General features: G+C 37.5%; 1 protein-coding gene across 1 annotated transcript in view; it reads left to right on the forward strand.

Annotated features, from left to right (window-relative positions):
* LOC110460993 (voltage-dependent calcium channel subunit alpha-2/delta-3-like) overlaps window positions 1–14,999 on the forward strand; it is a 50,807-nt gene that overhangs the window by 19,944 nt on the left and 15,864 nt on the right. The window contains exons 12-19 of the mRNA XM_021514252.1: window positions 599–640; window positions 5,178–5,258; window positions 5,876–5,988; window positions 6,589–6,788; window positions 11,362–11,424; window positions 12,782–12,855; window positions 13,383–13,464; window positions 14,365–14,417. Coding sequence (XP_021369927.1) covers window positions 599–640; window positions 5,178–5,258; window positions 5,876–5,988; window positions 6,589–6,788; window positions 11,362–11,424; window positions 12,782–12,855; window positions 13,383–13,464; window positions 14,365–14,417 — 708 coding nt within the window. The remainder of the gene's footprint in view (window positions 1–598; window positions 641–5,177; window positions 5,259–5,875; window positions 5,989–6,588; window positions 6,789–11,361; window positions 11,425–12,781; window positions 12,856–13,382; window positions 13,465–14,364; window positions 14,418–14,999) is intronic.

The following is a 14,999-nucleotide window of genomic DNA, read 5'->3' on the forward strand; positions in this document are numbered from 1 at the left end:
TGAATGACCTTGACCAACTTTCAAGGTCACAGGGTCAAATGTCTTAAAATCTTCAAGCGACTTCTTTTCAATAAGCAAAAGGCCCAGGGTACTGAAATTGGGCCTGTAGCATGCTGGGATGAAGGACTACCATGTTAGTTCAAATGAATGACCTTGATCCACTTTCAACCTAATGTCCTTGTTCAACAATCAAGGTCAGAGGCGTCATATGTTTAAATCTTGTAATAGGTTCTTATGAAATCTTAAGATTACAAGTGTTAGATTAATAACAGGTGAGCTATGCAGGCCCATTGGGCCTCTTGTTGTGTCAGTCAGTTCCAGTAGAAAAACAACTTGGACAACTTTTATGGCACAAATTGTATGGATTAAACAGATTGTCAAACTTGTACATACATGTAATGATTTCTTACAATTGACATTGTATGATCACCTGTCCGTCACATTCTGGTGGTGCTTACGCATTTTAAGGATAGCCGGAATATATTTCACATTTCTTTTTGAAACACTGATGTTACATGAATGTCTATCACACATTCCACATTCTTCACGACCACAGAATTGTTGTCTTATCTTCTGTGTTGTGTTTTTCCCCTTTCAGCTACTATGCATCCAATTTCTCTGTCCAGCTTTTCGGAAATAAGTACGTACAACTTTGCATCATCGGTCTGAGACTCTCTCTCTTCCTTTCTGACCTCTGACCTCTATTGTTTGTTTGGGATCTATGGTAACATCAAAACAGTGTTTACAGAAATCTTGTCTAAATAACAGAGATATATTTTTATTTTTTTGTGAAAAAATTGTTATTCTAAAATATTCAGGACCAATAATTTGAAAAAATAATCGTAAAAAATTTCTGTCAACACTGGTCGTAGACTTAGCTACTAACTGTTAGATAACTAACTGGTTTGGTTCGTGTTGTATATAAAATTTGGTTGAATTCTCTGCAACATGCAGGTAAGGTATATGTTAGAAGTTCTAAGTGAAGTGTTTACGTTCTAGTTCTAGAATTCCATCTCTGTGTTTTATTAATAATTTGTAATGTTAAAAATTTCTTTGTTTTTCGCGAATTAATGACTATTGAAAAATGAACAAGAACAAAATTAGGGACACAAGAAAGCATATCTATATGAGGGTTAGATATTCTTGCATTTATGGAACTTAGAAGTTTTCGTGAAAATTAAAACAAATCAGTAATAACTTTACATTTCAGTCCCTATTACAATTTTTAGGAAAGTTTGTGTTACACTGTTAACTCATTCACCCTTGAAATTTCATACTGAACTATTCCAACCTTTGAATAGGAAGAGTTCAAATTTGTCTTCAGGGGTGAATGAGTTACTACAAATGGCTAGGCATTTGATCTGGATAGGGGAGGTAATTGTATGTGTTTTCTCATTTTATATGCTGAACAAAAATATCAAGAAATTAATGAGAATAAAACCTTTTACCAATTTTGCTTTATTCATATAATATCAGAAAGTAGTGTTATTATCAGAAAATATGAGGCATTGTGTATTGTTACCTGTAGATTTTCAGGTGTGTAGTTTGGGTAGAGTCAATGTGACCTAATCACTTCTTAGTTTCTGTTTTGTTCTGTTATGTAAACTTCTGCCTATTACTAAAAACCTCAAAGACTTGTCTTTCCTGCAATTTTTCTTAAAGGCCATGTTTTCTTGAAGGCCATGTTCTGTTGACCTTTGCTTCCTCAAATAAAAATATCTATCCGATCAAAGGATATCACCCAAAAATAATCTTGGACAAATTATACTTTGAACAAATATACATATATATATATTATCAAGTTATGACTGTTATGGTCGATGATAATGACTACCAAGTCAGTACAAGGAAGTTTACCTAATTAGCAATATAAAAGGGTTGATTTTCAGTACACTGGTGGGATTATTGCTGAAAGTGGAAATGTTGCATGATCTAGGGAATTATTTAGTAAAGACGTCGGTACTAAATTAGTCCTATAAAAATGCCTGTATTAAAGTTTCATTGTTTTAGTTTAATTTATTTTTTGAGACCTTTTAATTCAAATTTGAATTAAAAATGGGTTTTTTGTTATGCATATAAGAATTTTACTTTAGACATTCTATTTATAAGAATTTTTCTGGTTGATTTCCTTTGAATGTGGATGAAAATCTTGTTTGCAGCATGCCTTACTCTTTGTCTGCTTGTGGTACTCTAGACTTGATAAAATCTTTTTATTTTAACAATTTGTTTTGCATCTCAAAATCTATGATGTTACATGGATACATGTCTAGTCTGTTAGATGAACCGGGCACTCATTTTGTGTCACCCCGACAGCACAGTGTGATTATCACCGATAGACTCGCTGTCCTTAAGTCAATAACTGTAACTGCAATTACGGGTAGGACTTATTCTCAGTAAGACTCACTAAGGAGCATTAAACATGTAACAATACCAGAAAACGATAATTGAGTGTGCATTAAAACATTTTATGTATATACATGACCCCAAAGTAAGGCGGCTTTATAAAAGGAAACAGAAGGGAGATCACTCGTGTCTCTATTGTCAATATAGGTCACGCAGGATAGGGAATGCAGGATTTTTTTAATCCTTTGTTTTTGAGCTACAAAGATGGGTGTAGGTATTGAAAATACATCACGCAAATTGGTTTTACATAAAAAAAACTCAAATTAGAAAATACGCTTTATAAGTGGATTATTGATAAAAACACTTTGGGACTAAGTTGGTAGAAGCAGTCAGGTGGTTGGATAGATTAAGTAATTTTCGCGAAAACGGAAACGTTTCAATTTATTAGCTAGTCTCCCCAAGAATTACGAGAGACTTAATCTCTCACAAAAATAAATGTGTCAACAGTATAGTAGCATAAGTACGTACATGGCCACAAGGTTTCTATGGATGTGCAGCAGTAAAACATGTGAAACCGTCTGCACAAATTAACTCCTAGATTTCATTTGTTTAGATTCAGCCTCAAAAAAACAGAGCACATCTCATTTAGATTGTAAGACAAATTAATTTGTCTAGGAAATAAAAAATTAACAAATGAATATTCATTACACTGTACAAGTTTTGTCAACATCAAAGTCTAATGTCATGAAACTTACGCAAACAAAATATATTCATGCTGGGACAGATACATGTATATACATATTTAAATGAGGTTTAAAGACTAGTCAGTGATTACCTTTCTAATATTACCTGTGATTTGAGTAAAAATGTATGTGTTATTTTTCTTAAAACTGTCATATTCATGTGCAATCAATCTCCAAACATTATCAATGTAATACTGATATACATTCATTTACTATTTTACCCGAACTTTTTCAGTGTCATAGTTTTCAAGTTAAACATTTTACCTTTATAGCATTGTCAATTTGATATTCTAGTGTACTTTGTTTGTACCTGAGAGCTGACAGCGTGATAGTACTGGTATCTAGGTGCACTTTTATTGACATGGGAGCTGGCCAATGGCAATGTGATACTTTTCTAGTGTAACTGTATTTGCTTGATCAGAGCTGACCAATGGCAATGTGATACTTTTATAGTGTAACTGTATTTACTTTATCAGAGCTGGCCCATGGCAATGTGATAGTTTTCTAGGGTAAATGTATTTACCTGATCAGAGCTGACCAATGGCAATGTGATAGTTTTCTAGTGTTACTGTATTTACCTGATCAGAGCGGGTCAATGGCAATGTGATAGTGTTCTAGTGTAACTGTATTTACCTAATCAGAGCTGGCCAATGGCAATATGATACTTTTCTAGTGTAACTGAAATTACCTGATCAGAGCTGGCCAAAGGCAACGTGATACTTTTCTAGTGTAACCGTATTTACCTGATCAGAGCTGGCTAATGGCAATGTGATAGTTTTCTAGTGTAGCTGTATTTACCTGATCAGAGCTGGCCGATGGCAATGCGATACTTTTCTAGTGTAACTGTATTTCCCTGATCAGAGCTGGTCAATGGCAATGTGATAGTGTTCTAGTGTAACTCTATTTACCTGATCAGAGCTGGCCAATTGCAATGCGATACTTTTCTAGTGTAACTGAAATTACCTGATCAGAGCTGGCCAATTGCAATGCGATACTTTTCTAGTGTAATTGTATTTGCCTGATCAGAGCTCACCAATGGCAATGTGATACTTTTATAGTGTAACTGTATTTACTTTATCAGAGCTGGCCCATGGCAATGTGATAGTTTTCTAGGGTAAATGTATTTACCTGATCAGAGCTGGTCAATTGCAATGTGATAGTGTTCTAGTGTAACTGTATTTACCTAATCAGAGCTGGCCAATGGCAATATGATACTTTTCTAGTGTAACTGAAATTACCTGATCAGAGCTGGCCAAAGGCAACGTGATACTTTTCTAGTGTAACCGTATTTACCTGATCAGAGCTGGCCGATGGCAATGCGATACTTTTCTAGTGTAACTGTATTTCCCTGATCAGAGCTGGTCAATGGCAATGTGATAGTGTTCTAGTGTAACTCTATTTACCTGATCAGAGCTGGTCAATGGCAATGTAGTAGTGTTCTAGTGTAACTGTATTCATCTGATCAGAGCTGGCCAATGGCAGTGCGATACTTTTCTAGTGTAATTGTATTTGCCTGATCAGAGCTGACCAATGGCAATGTGATAGTGTTCTAGTGTAACTGTATTTACCTAATCAGAGCTGGCCAATGTCAATGTGATACTTTTCTAGTGTCACTGTATTTACCTGATCAGAGCGGGTCAATGGCAATGTGATAGTGTTCTAGTGTAACTCTATTTACCTGATCAGAGCTGGCCGATGGCAATGCGATACTTTTCTAGTGTAACTGTATTTGCCTGATCAGAGCTGACCAATGGCAATGTGATACTTTTATAGTGTAACTGTATTTACTTTATCAGAGCTGGCCCATGGCAATGTGATAGTTTTCTAGTGTACATTGTCATGTTTTATCTCAATATATCATATCAAAATTAGCATTTACAAAAGATTGTTTTATTGTGCAACCCTGTTAGCTGAGGGATTAAGGTAGTGAATATCTTTTTTAAGAGATTGCTCAAGTTGTGTCTGTTGATTGGTTTCTTTGCATTAAGATTTGTTTGTTAATTGGTATGTGAAGGTGAAGTATGCCATGAATATTTCAGCTGGATATGTGTCAATAATGTCAATAATGTCTATAATTTTTCTGTTCAACAGATATGGAATTGCGTTGATATTCCTGGGCACCAAAAGTGGCCTCACACGATTTCTCAACACAGATCTCTTCCCAACCACTCAGTAAGTAACAACTGTTAGGGGCAGCTACTGTATTTATACCCAATTCTACCCTTCCCTCCCTATGTAACTTAAGTAGACTCTACCAAGCATTGATCTGGATGAGTCCATTATGGTCTACAGTGGTGAAAAGGTTATAAGAGAATTTCATAATTTGGCTACTCATGAACTTGAACGTTTGTTGAAGTTGTGATCGTTGGGCCATGAGGAATCAGGTTATCTGTGCATGACCACTATATTATAAACCATCTGGGATTTTTTTTAATAATAGCCAAAATTCAAGCATATAATTAATAAACTCAGGACTACCACTTTCAAGTACAGTTTTACACTAGAGCTTACCGTATGACTAACAAAATTAAAGATGTGGTGTAAATTTTGTCATCCAGTTTTACACTCAGATTGACATTATGTCAAGTATATATAATGCATTTTACATTGAGGCGGCTCATAATCACACATGTCATGCAGTTATTTTCACTCAAAAGCTAACTATATTTTTACCAGACATTTTTGATGCAAAATACTATATTAAATTCTGCTTTGTTGAATTGTGATGATGTAACCATACAAATAATTTGTCTCCTTCGCCTGATCCACCTTCTGTACCTCCTCATTAGAGAGTTCATCAACTTGAATGAACGGACAGTTGACAGTATGTACTACAAACGTGCAGTGGAGGGGCGAATACAAGATGGCTACAACTTCACATTCTCCATGCCAATTGGTGAAGGTTAGTGCAATGATCTAACAGCTTTATACCTAGTGTTTAACTTGTTTAAAATAGTGACCTAGCTGTTACATATGGATGAGACGAAATATTTTAAATAATACCCAGGTGTATATCTGACAACCAGTGTTGAACCATATGTATTAATTGAATTCATGCCTTTAAAACTCAGTACTGATGAGTTACAAAGAATACATCATAAGTGTTTATGAGAAGTTCTTTTTACACAACCAATAAGATTTGTTTTGACTGTTACAGCATAGCCGAAATTGACATCGATTTTGTGGACAACTCGTACCCATTTTACACCCTTGTGTGCATTCGCTTCACTGGTCATTTTTTTGATGAAGGTGACAGTGTACATATCGTACAAGCCATCAAAACGTCACATAGAAAATTGTATTGGTTGTGTAAAAAGAATTCATAATCCATACTTACCAACCTGAAGATTTTTTTTAGAGATACATCTTAAGTGATCGTAGTAATACACAGGAATTTACATATTTCCTGAAATTATCTTAAAAATACAATAGTTAATTATGATTGAATCTTCATGTATGATACAAAGTTTGTTGAATCTTCAATTTGTCTTGGTGTCCACAGCGTACACAGGGGACGAGAACAACGTCGTTACAATCAGTATACCACTGGAATTAAACAACGCCCAAGTAGGGCCGACCAAAGACTTTTTCCCAATGGTCCTTGGACTTCAGATAAAGTACCAGGAAATTCAGAAGAAAATTGGAGATATAATCCAGAAATGTGGAAACTTTACCAACTGTGAATTAACGTGTCGAGATAATGTAAGTAAATCCTACAGTCAGTCTGTGTTACCTGTACAGCATAATGTCTTGATGCACTATAATTTCTTGTATATCGCCCATTTTTTCACAATGAATAATGCCCTCTGTGGGCTATCTGGTGAAGCCGCTGGCAATGTGATTAAGTGTTACCATAGAACTAGAAAAAGCAAAAGCGATCAAAAGCGATCTACTTTAAAAATGAATATTTGAGGTGTGTGGACAATACTTATGTTAGGGTATCTGACTAGTAGAATGCTGGGATGAAGGGCTACCTTTGTTAAAATTAATAATCTTAATTAATTCCTTAAGTGGTACGGAATTCTATTGGAAGGATGCCGAGCTCGTGACCGAAGGGATGCAGGTTCAAGTCACGTCAAGGCACTGTGTTGTATCTTTGAACAAGATACTTTACTCCACTTGTTCCAGTCTACTCAGCTGTAAATGAGTACCTGGTTGGGTACTGCTAAAACTGTTGAATGCTAGCTGTGAGCGCCGAAATGGCAGCACTGGCTATATATGCTCCCCAGGAGGGTGAGAAAGATATTGGCTGGTTGCAAAGGCCCTATAACCACGGATGATAATTTGTGAACCACCTTGAGACAACCTACCAACAAGGTTGTGATAAAAATGATATATAAGAACCTCCAATTATTATTATTATTTAAGGTTACAGCAGTTAAATTTGTTGAAATATTTAAGCAACTCTACTTGATAAACAAAACTGCACTCCAGACAGATACTAGGCCACCTAATAACCAAAACTGCCCAGGCTGATACTAGGCCACTTAATAACCAAAACTGTCCAGGCTGATACTAGGCCACTAAATAACCAAAACTGCAGCCCAGGCTGATACTAGGCCACTTAATAACCAAAACTGCAGCCCAGGCTGATACTAAGCCACTTGATAACCAAAACTGTCCAGGCTGATACTAGGCCACTTAATAACCAATACTGCAGCACAGGCTGGTTCTAGGCCACTTAATAACCCAAACTGTCCAGGCTGATACTAGGCCACTTAATAACCATAACTGTCCAGGCTGATACTAAGCCACTTAATAACCAAAACTGCAGCCCAGGCAGATACTAGGCCACTTAATAACCAAAACTGCAGCCCAGGCTGATACTGGGCCACTTAATAACCAAAACTGCAGCCCAGGCTGATACTGGGCCACTTAATAACCAAAACTGCAGCCCAGGCTGATACTGGGCCACTTAATAACCAAAACTGCAGCCCAGGCTGATACTGGGCCACTTAATAACCAAAACTGCAGCCCAGGCTGATACTGGGCCACTTAATAACCAAAACTGCAGCCCAGGCTGATACTAAGCCACTTGATAACCAAAACTGTCCAGGCTGATACTAGGCCACTAAATAACCAAAACTACAGCCCAGGCAGATACTAGGCCACTTAATAACCAAAACTACAGCCCAGGCAGATACTAGGCCACTTAATAACCAAAACTGCAGCCCAGGCTGATACTGGGCCACTTAATAACCAAAACTGCAGCCCAGGCTGATACTGGGCCACTTAATAACCAAAACTGCAGCCCAGGCTGATACTGGGCCACTTAATAACCAAAACTGCAGCCCAGGCTGATACTAGGTCACTTAATAACCAGAACTACAGCCCAGGCTGATACTAGGCCACTTAATAACCAAACCTGCTCTCAGGCTGATACTAGGCCACTTAATAACCAAAACAGCAGCCCAGGTTGATACTAGGCCACTTAATAACCAAAACTACAGCCCAGGCAGATACTAGGCCACTTAATAACCAAAACTGCAGCCCAGGCTGATACTGGGCCACTTAATAACCAAAACTGCAGCCCAGGCTGATACTGGGCCACTTAATAACCAAAACTGCAGCCCAGGCTGATACTGGGCCACTTAATAACCAAAACTGCAGCCCAGGCTGATACTGGGCCACTTAATAACCAAAACTGCAGCCCAGGCTGATACTAGGTCACTTAATAACCAGAACTACAGCCCAGGCTGATACTAGGCCACTTAATCACCGAAACTGCAGCCCAGGCAGATACTAGGCCACTTAATAACCAAAACTGCACTCAGGCTGATACTAGGCCACTTAATAACCAAAACAGCCCAGGCTGATACTAGGCCACTTAATAATAACCAAAACTGCAGCCCAGGCTGATACTAGGTCACTTAATAACCAGAACTACAGCCCAGGCTGATACTAGGCCACTTAATAACCAAAACAGCAGCCCAGGTTGATACTAGGCCACTTAATAACCAAAACTACAGCCCAGGCTGATACTAGGCCACCTAATCACCGAAACTGCAGCCCAGGCTGATACTAGGCCACTTTATAACCAAAACTGCCCAGGCTGATACTTAACCAAAACTGCACTCAGGCTGATACTAGGCCACTTAATAACCAAAACTACAGCCCAGGCTGATACTAGGCCACTTAATCACCGAAACTGCAGCCCAGGCTGATACTAGGCCACTTAATAACCAAAACTGCACTCAGGCTGATACTAGGCCACTTAATAACCAAAACTGCACCCCAGGCTGATACTAGGCCACTTAATAACCAAAACCGCAGCCCAGGCTGATACTAGGTCACTTAATAACCAAAACTGCACCCCAGGCTGATACTAGTCCACTTAATAACCAAAACTGCCCAGGCTGATACTAGGCCACTTAATAACCATAACTGCCCAGGCAGATACTAGGCCACTTAATCACCACAACTGCAGCCCAGGCTGATACTAGGCCACTAAGTAACCAAAACTGCACCCCAGGCTGATACTAGGCCACTTAATAACCAAACCTACAGCCCAGGCTGATACTAGGCCACTTTATAACCAAAACTGCCCAGGCTGATACTAGGCCATTTGTGTGCTTTGATGAAGGGCTACCAAATTTGTACAAACGAGTGACCTCAAAAATGTTAAGATATTTGAAAAACTTCCTCTCAAAACTTTAAAGGTCACAGGGTTCACTAGGCCACTTAATAACCATAACTGCCCAGGCAGATACTAGGCCACTTAATCACAACAACTGCAGCCCAGGCTGATACTAGGCCACTAAATAACCAAAACTACAGCCCAGGCTGATACTAGGTCACTTAATAACCAAAACTACAGCCCAGGCTGATACTAGGTCACTTAATAACCAAAACTACAGCCCAGGCTGATACTAGGCCACTTAATCACCAAAACTGCAGCCCAGGCTGATACTAGGCCACTAAATAACCAAAACTACAGCCCAGGCTGATACTAGGCCACTTTATAACCAAAACTACAGCCCAGGCTGATACTAGGTCACTTAATAACCAAAACTGCCCAGGCTGATACTAGGTCACTTAATAACCAAAACTACAGCCCAGGCTGATACTAGGTCACTTAATAACCAAAACTGCCCAGGCTGATACTAGGCCACTTTTAATAACCAAAACTACAGCCCAGGCTGATACTAAGCCACTTAATAACCAAAACTGCCCAGGCTGATACTAGGCCACTTAATAACCATAACTGCCCAGGCAGATACTAGGCCACTTAATCACAACAACTGCAGCCCAGGCTGATACTAGGCCACTAAATAACCAAAACTGCAGCCCAGGCTGCTACTAGGCCACTAAGTAACCAAAACTGCAGCCCAGGCTGATACTAGGCTACTAAGTAACCAAAACTGCAGCCCAGGCTGATACTAGGCCACTTAATAACCATAACTGCCCAGGCAGATACTAGGCCACTTAATCTCCACAACTGCAGCCCAGGCTGATACTAGGCCACTCAGTAACCAAAACTGCAGCCCAGGCTGATACTAGGCCACTTAATAACCATAACTGCCCAGGCAGATACTAGGCCACTTAATCTCCACAACTGCAGCCCAGGCTGATACTAGGCCACTAAGTAACCAAAACCGCAGCCCAGGCTGATACTAGGCCACTAAGTAACCAAAACTGCACCCCAGGCTGATACTAGGCCACTAAGTAACCAAAACTGCACCCCAGGCTGATACTAGGCCACTAAGTAACCAAAACCGCAGCCCAGGCTGATACTAGGCCACTAAGTAACCAAAACCGCAGCCCAGGCTGATACTAGGCCACTAAGTAACCAACACTGCAGCCCAGGCTGATACTAGGCCACTAAGTAACCAAAACCGCAGCCCAGGCTGATACTAGGCCACTAAGTAACCAACACTGCAGCCCAGGCTGATACTAGGCCACTAAGTAACCAAAACTGCAGCCCAGGCTGATACTAGGCCACTAAATAACCAAAACTGCCCAGGCTGATACTAGGCCATTTGTGTGCTTTGATGAAGGGCTACCAAATTTGTACAAACGAGTGACCTCAAAAATGTTAAGATATTTGAAAAACTTCCTCTCAAAACTTTCAAGGTCACATGGTTCAAATGTTTACAAGATATTCAAAAAATAAATTCTTCTAAGTATCTAAAAGACACAGGGTGTTGATGTTTTGCCTGTAGCTTTATTTTGCCTATTTCTATGTATTCACCTGATGTGCACATTAAAGGTTATAGGTGTGAGATTAAAAGCAGGGGAGCCATACATGCCTATTATGACTCTTGTTTTGTTACAGCGTGTGAATTGCTACTTACTTGATAACAATGGTTATGTGATGATGAGCAAAGATCCAAACGAGGTAAGTGATAGATTATGATATTATTTATTGTTTTTTTTATAGTTATTTAAAACTTCTAATTACAGCAGTAACAAGACTCATAATAGCAGTAAGCAAGACTAACTTCGTTAGTAAACAAGACTACTTACAGAAGTAAACAAGATTAATTACAGTAGTAACAAGACTAATTACAGCAGTAAGCAAGACTAGTTATAGCAGTAAACAAGACTAGTTATAGCAGTAAACAAGACTTATTACAGCAGTATACAAGAATAATTACAGAAGTAAGAAGACTAATTACAACAGTAAACAAGACTTATTACAGAAAAAAAAAAAGATTAATTACAGTAGTAACAAGACTAATTACAGCAGTAAACAAGAATAATTACAGAAGTAACAAGACAAATTACAACAGTAAACAAGACTTATTAGGTAGTAAACAAGACTAATTACAGTAGTAACAAGACTAATTACAACAATAAACAAGACTAATTACAGCAGTAAACAAGACTTATTACAGCAGTAAACAAGAATAATTACAGAAGTAACAAGACTAATTACAACAGTAAACAAGACTTATTACAGAAATAAACAAGATTAATTACAGTAGTAACAAGACTAATTACAGCAGTAAACAAGAATAATTACAGAAATAACAAGACTTATTACAGCAGTAAACAAGACTAATTACAGTAGCAACAAGACTAATTACAACAATAAACAAGACTAATTACAGCAGTAAACAAGACTTATTACAGCAGTAAACAAGAATAATTACAGAAGTAACAAGACTAATTACAACAGTAAACAAGACTTATTACAGAAATAAACAAGATTAATTACAGTAGTAACAAGACTAATTACAGCAGTAAACAAGAATAATTACAGAAATAACAAGACTTATTACAGCAGTAAACAAGACTAATTACAACAATAAACAAGACTAATTACAGCAGTAAACAAGAATAATTACAGAAGTAACAAGACTAATTACAACAGTAAACAAGACTTATTAGGTAGTAAACAAGACTACTTATAGCAGTAAACAAGAATAATTACAGCAATAACAAGACAATTACTGTAGTAACAAGACCAGTTATAGCAGTAAACAAGACTCATTACAGCAATAACAAGACAATTACTGTAGTAAAAACGACTAGTCACATTGGAATACAAGATTAATTACAGCAGTTAACCGGAATGTAATCATTACAGCACTCTGTTACAGTGGTAAACACCATGGATTAAAGTGTATTTCACAAAATTGGATAATAAGTCAAACTTTCTTAATCTTCAGCTTCAAAATCTTTGTTAATGAAAATGAATGGTTGCTATAAATATCAAATTAGACCAAAAATAAATTTTACCTTTGTACCAGATTGGTGGTTTCTTTGGTGATGCTGATGGAGGGACTATGATGAGGGAAATGATAAACAGGCATTTATTTGAAGAGTAAGTACCAAATGTGAAACATACATTTTTTGTCCTAGAATATATACACGTGTATTGTAACTCCAAGTTATATCTTAAGATCATTTGGCCTTGTCGTTTGTCCATTGTGTTTTCCGTTAAAATGCTACTTCTCCACAGTGGTAGAGAGGGAAATGACTAAATTTGGTCTCAAGTATTGTTAGACCTCAGTTAAAGTGACAAGGTGAAATTGATTTAACCTTAAAAATGAACAAAAGAAGCTTACTGAGATTACAAACTATTTTTGACAGATAAATAAACCACTTTGGCCATCTTTGAAGGCTGCATGAGTGAAATTAAAGTTCAAATCTTCAAATAGTACAGTAATGATATTTAACCTTTAGTACAATGTATTGCATGTTGCTTGCTATGAAGTTTATTCAAGTTTGTTTGACCTTGACCTTCATGGAAAGTAAAAAATGTGAGTTGTGTTTGTCAACAGCATTGAAATAGCATATAATAAGTAATGTGTTCACCAATTGAGGCTCTTGTTTGCTTTTCGTTACAAGAATAAACTTCAAGGACTATCAGGGTATGTGTGAGTCGAGTGACAGTGGGGAGGATGAAAGCTCGGCTGAACATCTCATCAATGTAAGTACAAAGGATTCAGTTTATAGCCCCTTAAAGGGAACATTTCATGTCAGGTTAACAACTATTGATAAGCAGCGATCATTAAAAATAACTCTAGTCCAAAGTCCAAAAGCCCTACAATCATTAACAATTTATCTAGATTTAAAGTCCAAATAAAATATATGGAAATATAAAACATTTTTGCGTATTAACCCATGTAATATGACCTATCAGCCCTGTGATTGCTTGTAAGTTTCAATTGTTTCAATAATGATGTCACGCCTAGGACAAGTACATGACATCACAGACTTTTGCACAGGAGTCAAAATGGCGGCTTTTTACATTTCAAGGTTGCATGAAAATTGTCGTTGTACACGAATAAATNGAGCCGAACTAACGACCCAATGAAATAATTGGACGATAGGGACGGTCGAAATAACCGAACGGAACGATTTAGCTGATACGAACGAAACAGACGAAACATACGAACAGTGCTCGAACGGTGAACGATCGCTTTCTAGACGCTAGACTACCGCTAACCGCACGCAAGCCGNATGAAGATTATGATGCAGGACACATACTCACTTGTGAATAGTACAATCTGACAGACTAATAGTACAATCTGACAGACTAATATGAATTGATTATCGGCAGAGGTAGGCCCTACTACTACAGTTAACCCTTTCACCACTGTAGACCATAATGGACCCCTCCATATCAATGCATGGTAGATTCTACCAAAGTTACTTAGGGGCTAAAGGGTTAAATCTGTTTATGGTTTGCGATATGTGAACAACAGACTTTTGTAACTTGAATCACACAATTGATGATTCTTGTTTGAATTGCAAAATACTGATCAATGAAAAAAGAAGTTTGATATTAATTTTGTTGAGAAATAACCTGGGTTTATTTTATTTACAGCCATTCAAAAGATTATTAGGTGTGGTTCTTTGGATGTTTGGTGAAATAGCAATGTAAGTATATACACTGATCGATGGTTGTGTGTCTTATACATCACGTCTATGGTTATAACACCACATCTTGTCGTTAACACCATATCTTATCATTAACACCATATCTTATCATTAACACCATATCTTATCATTAACACCATATCTTATCATTNTATCTTGTCGTTAACACCATATCTTATCATTAACACCATATCTTGTCGTTAACACCATATCTTNATCATTAACACCATATCTTATCATTGCTTCAGATTTTAAGGGACCCCGTACCACTGCCCAAAACTGTTTAAGTGTTGGAAACTATTTTCCTGCATGACTTTATGATAGTTTTGATAGATCTTTTCTGGAAAAAAACTTTCTTGGCCTTTTCTGAGAAGTAATAAAGATGATATAAACTAGATATTATCCAAAACAGTGTTCTGAGTATGAAAATTACTGTGTACAGTGAAAACTACAGTGCAGTGGGACAGGGATCCTTAATTGTCTGACAGTGTTATCTATTTATGTATTCCTGTGTACTTTTCAATGTATTTTCAATCAACCTGATGGACATTTCAATCATCAAGGATAGTTTACGCTAGTTAC

The sequence above is a fragment of the Mizuhopecten yessoensis genome, unplaced genomic scaffold (assembly GCF_002113885.1).
Source record: "Mizuhopecten yessoensis strain PY_sf001 unplaced genomic scaffold, ASM211388v2 scaffold10529, whole genome shotgun sequence".
In the NCBI taxonomy this organism is placed as follows: Eukaryota; Metazoa; Mollusca; class Bivalvia; order Pectinida; family Pectinidae; genus Mizuhopecten; species Mizuhopecten yessoensis.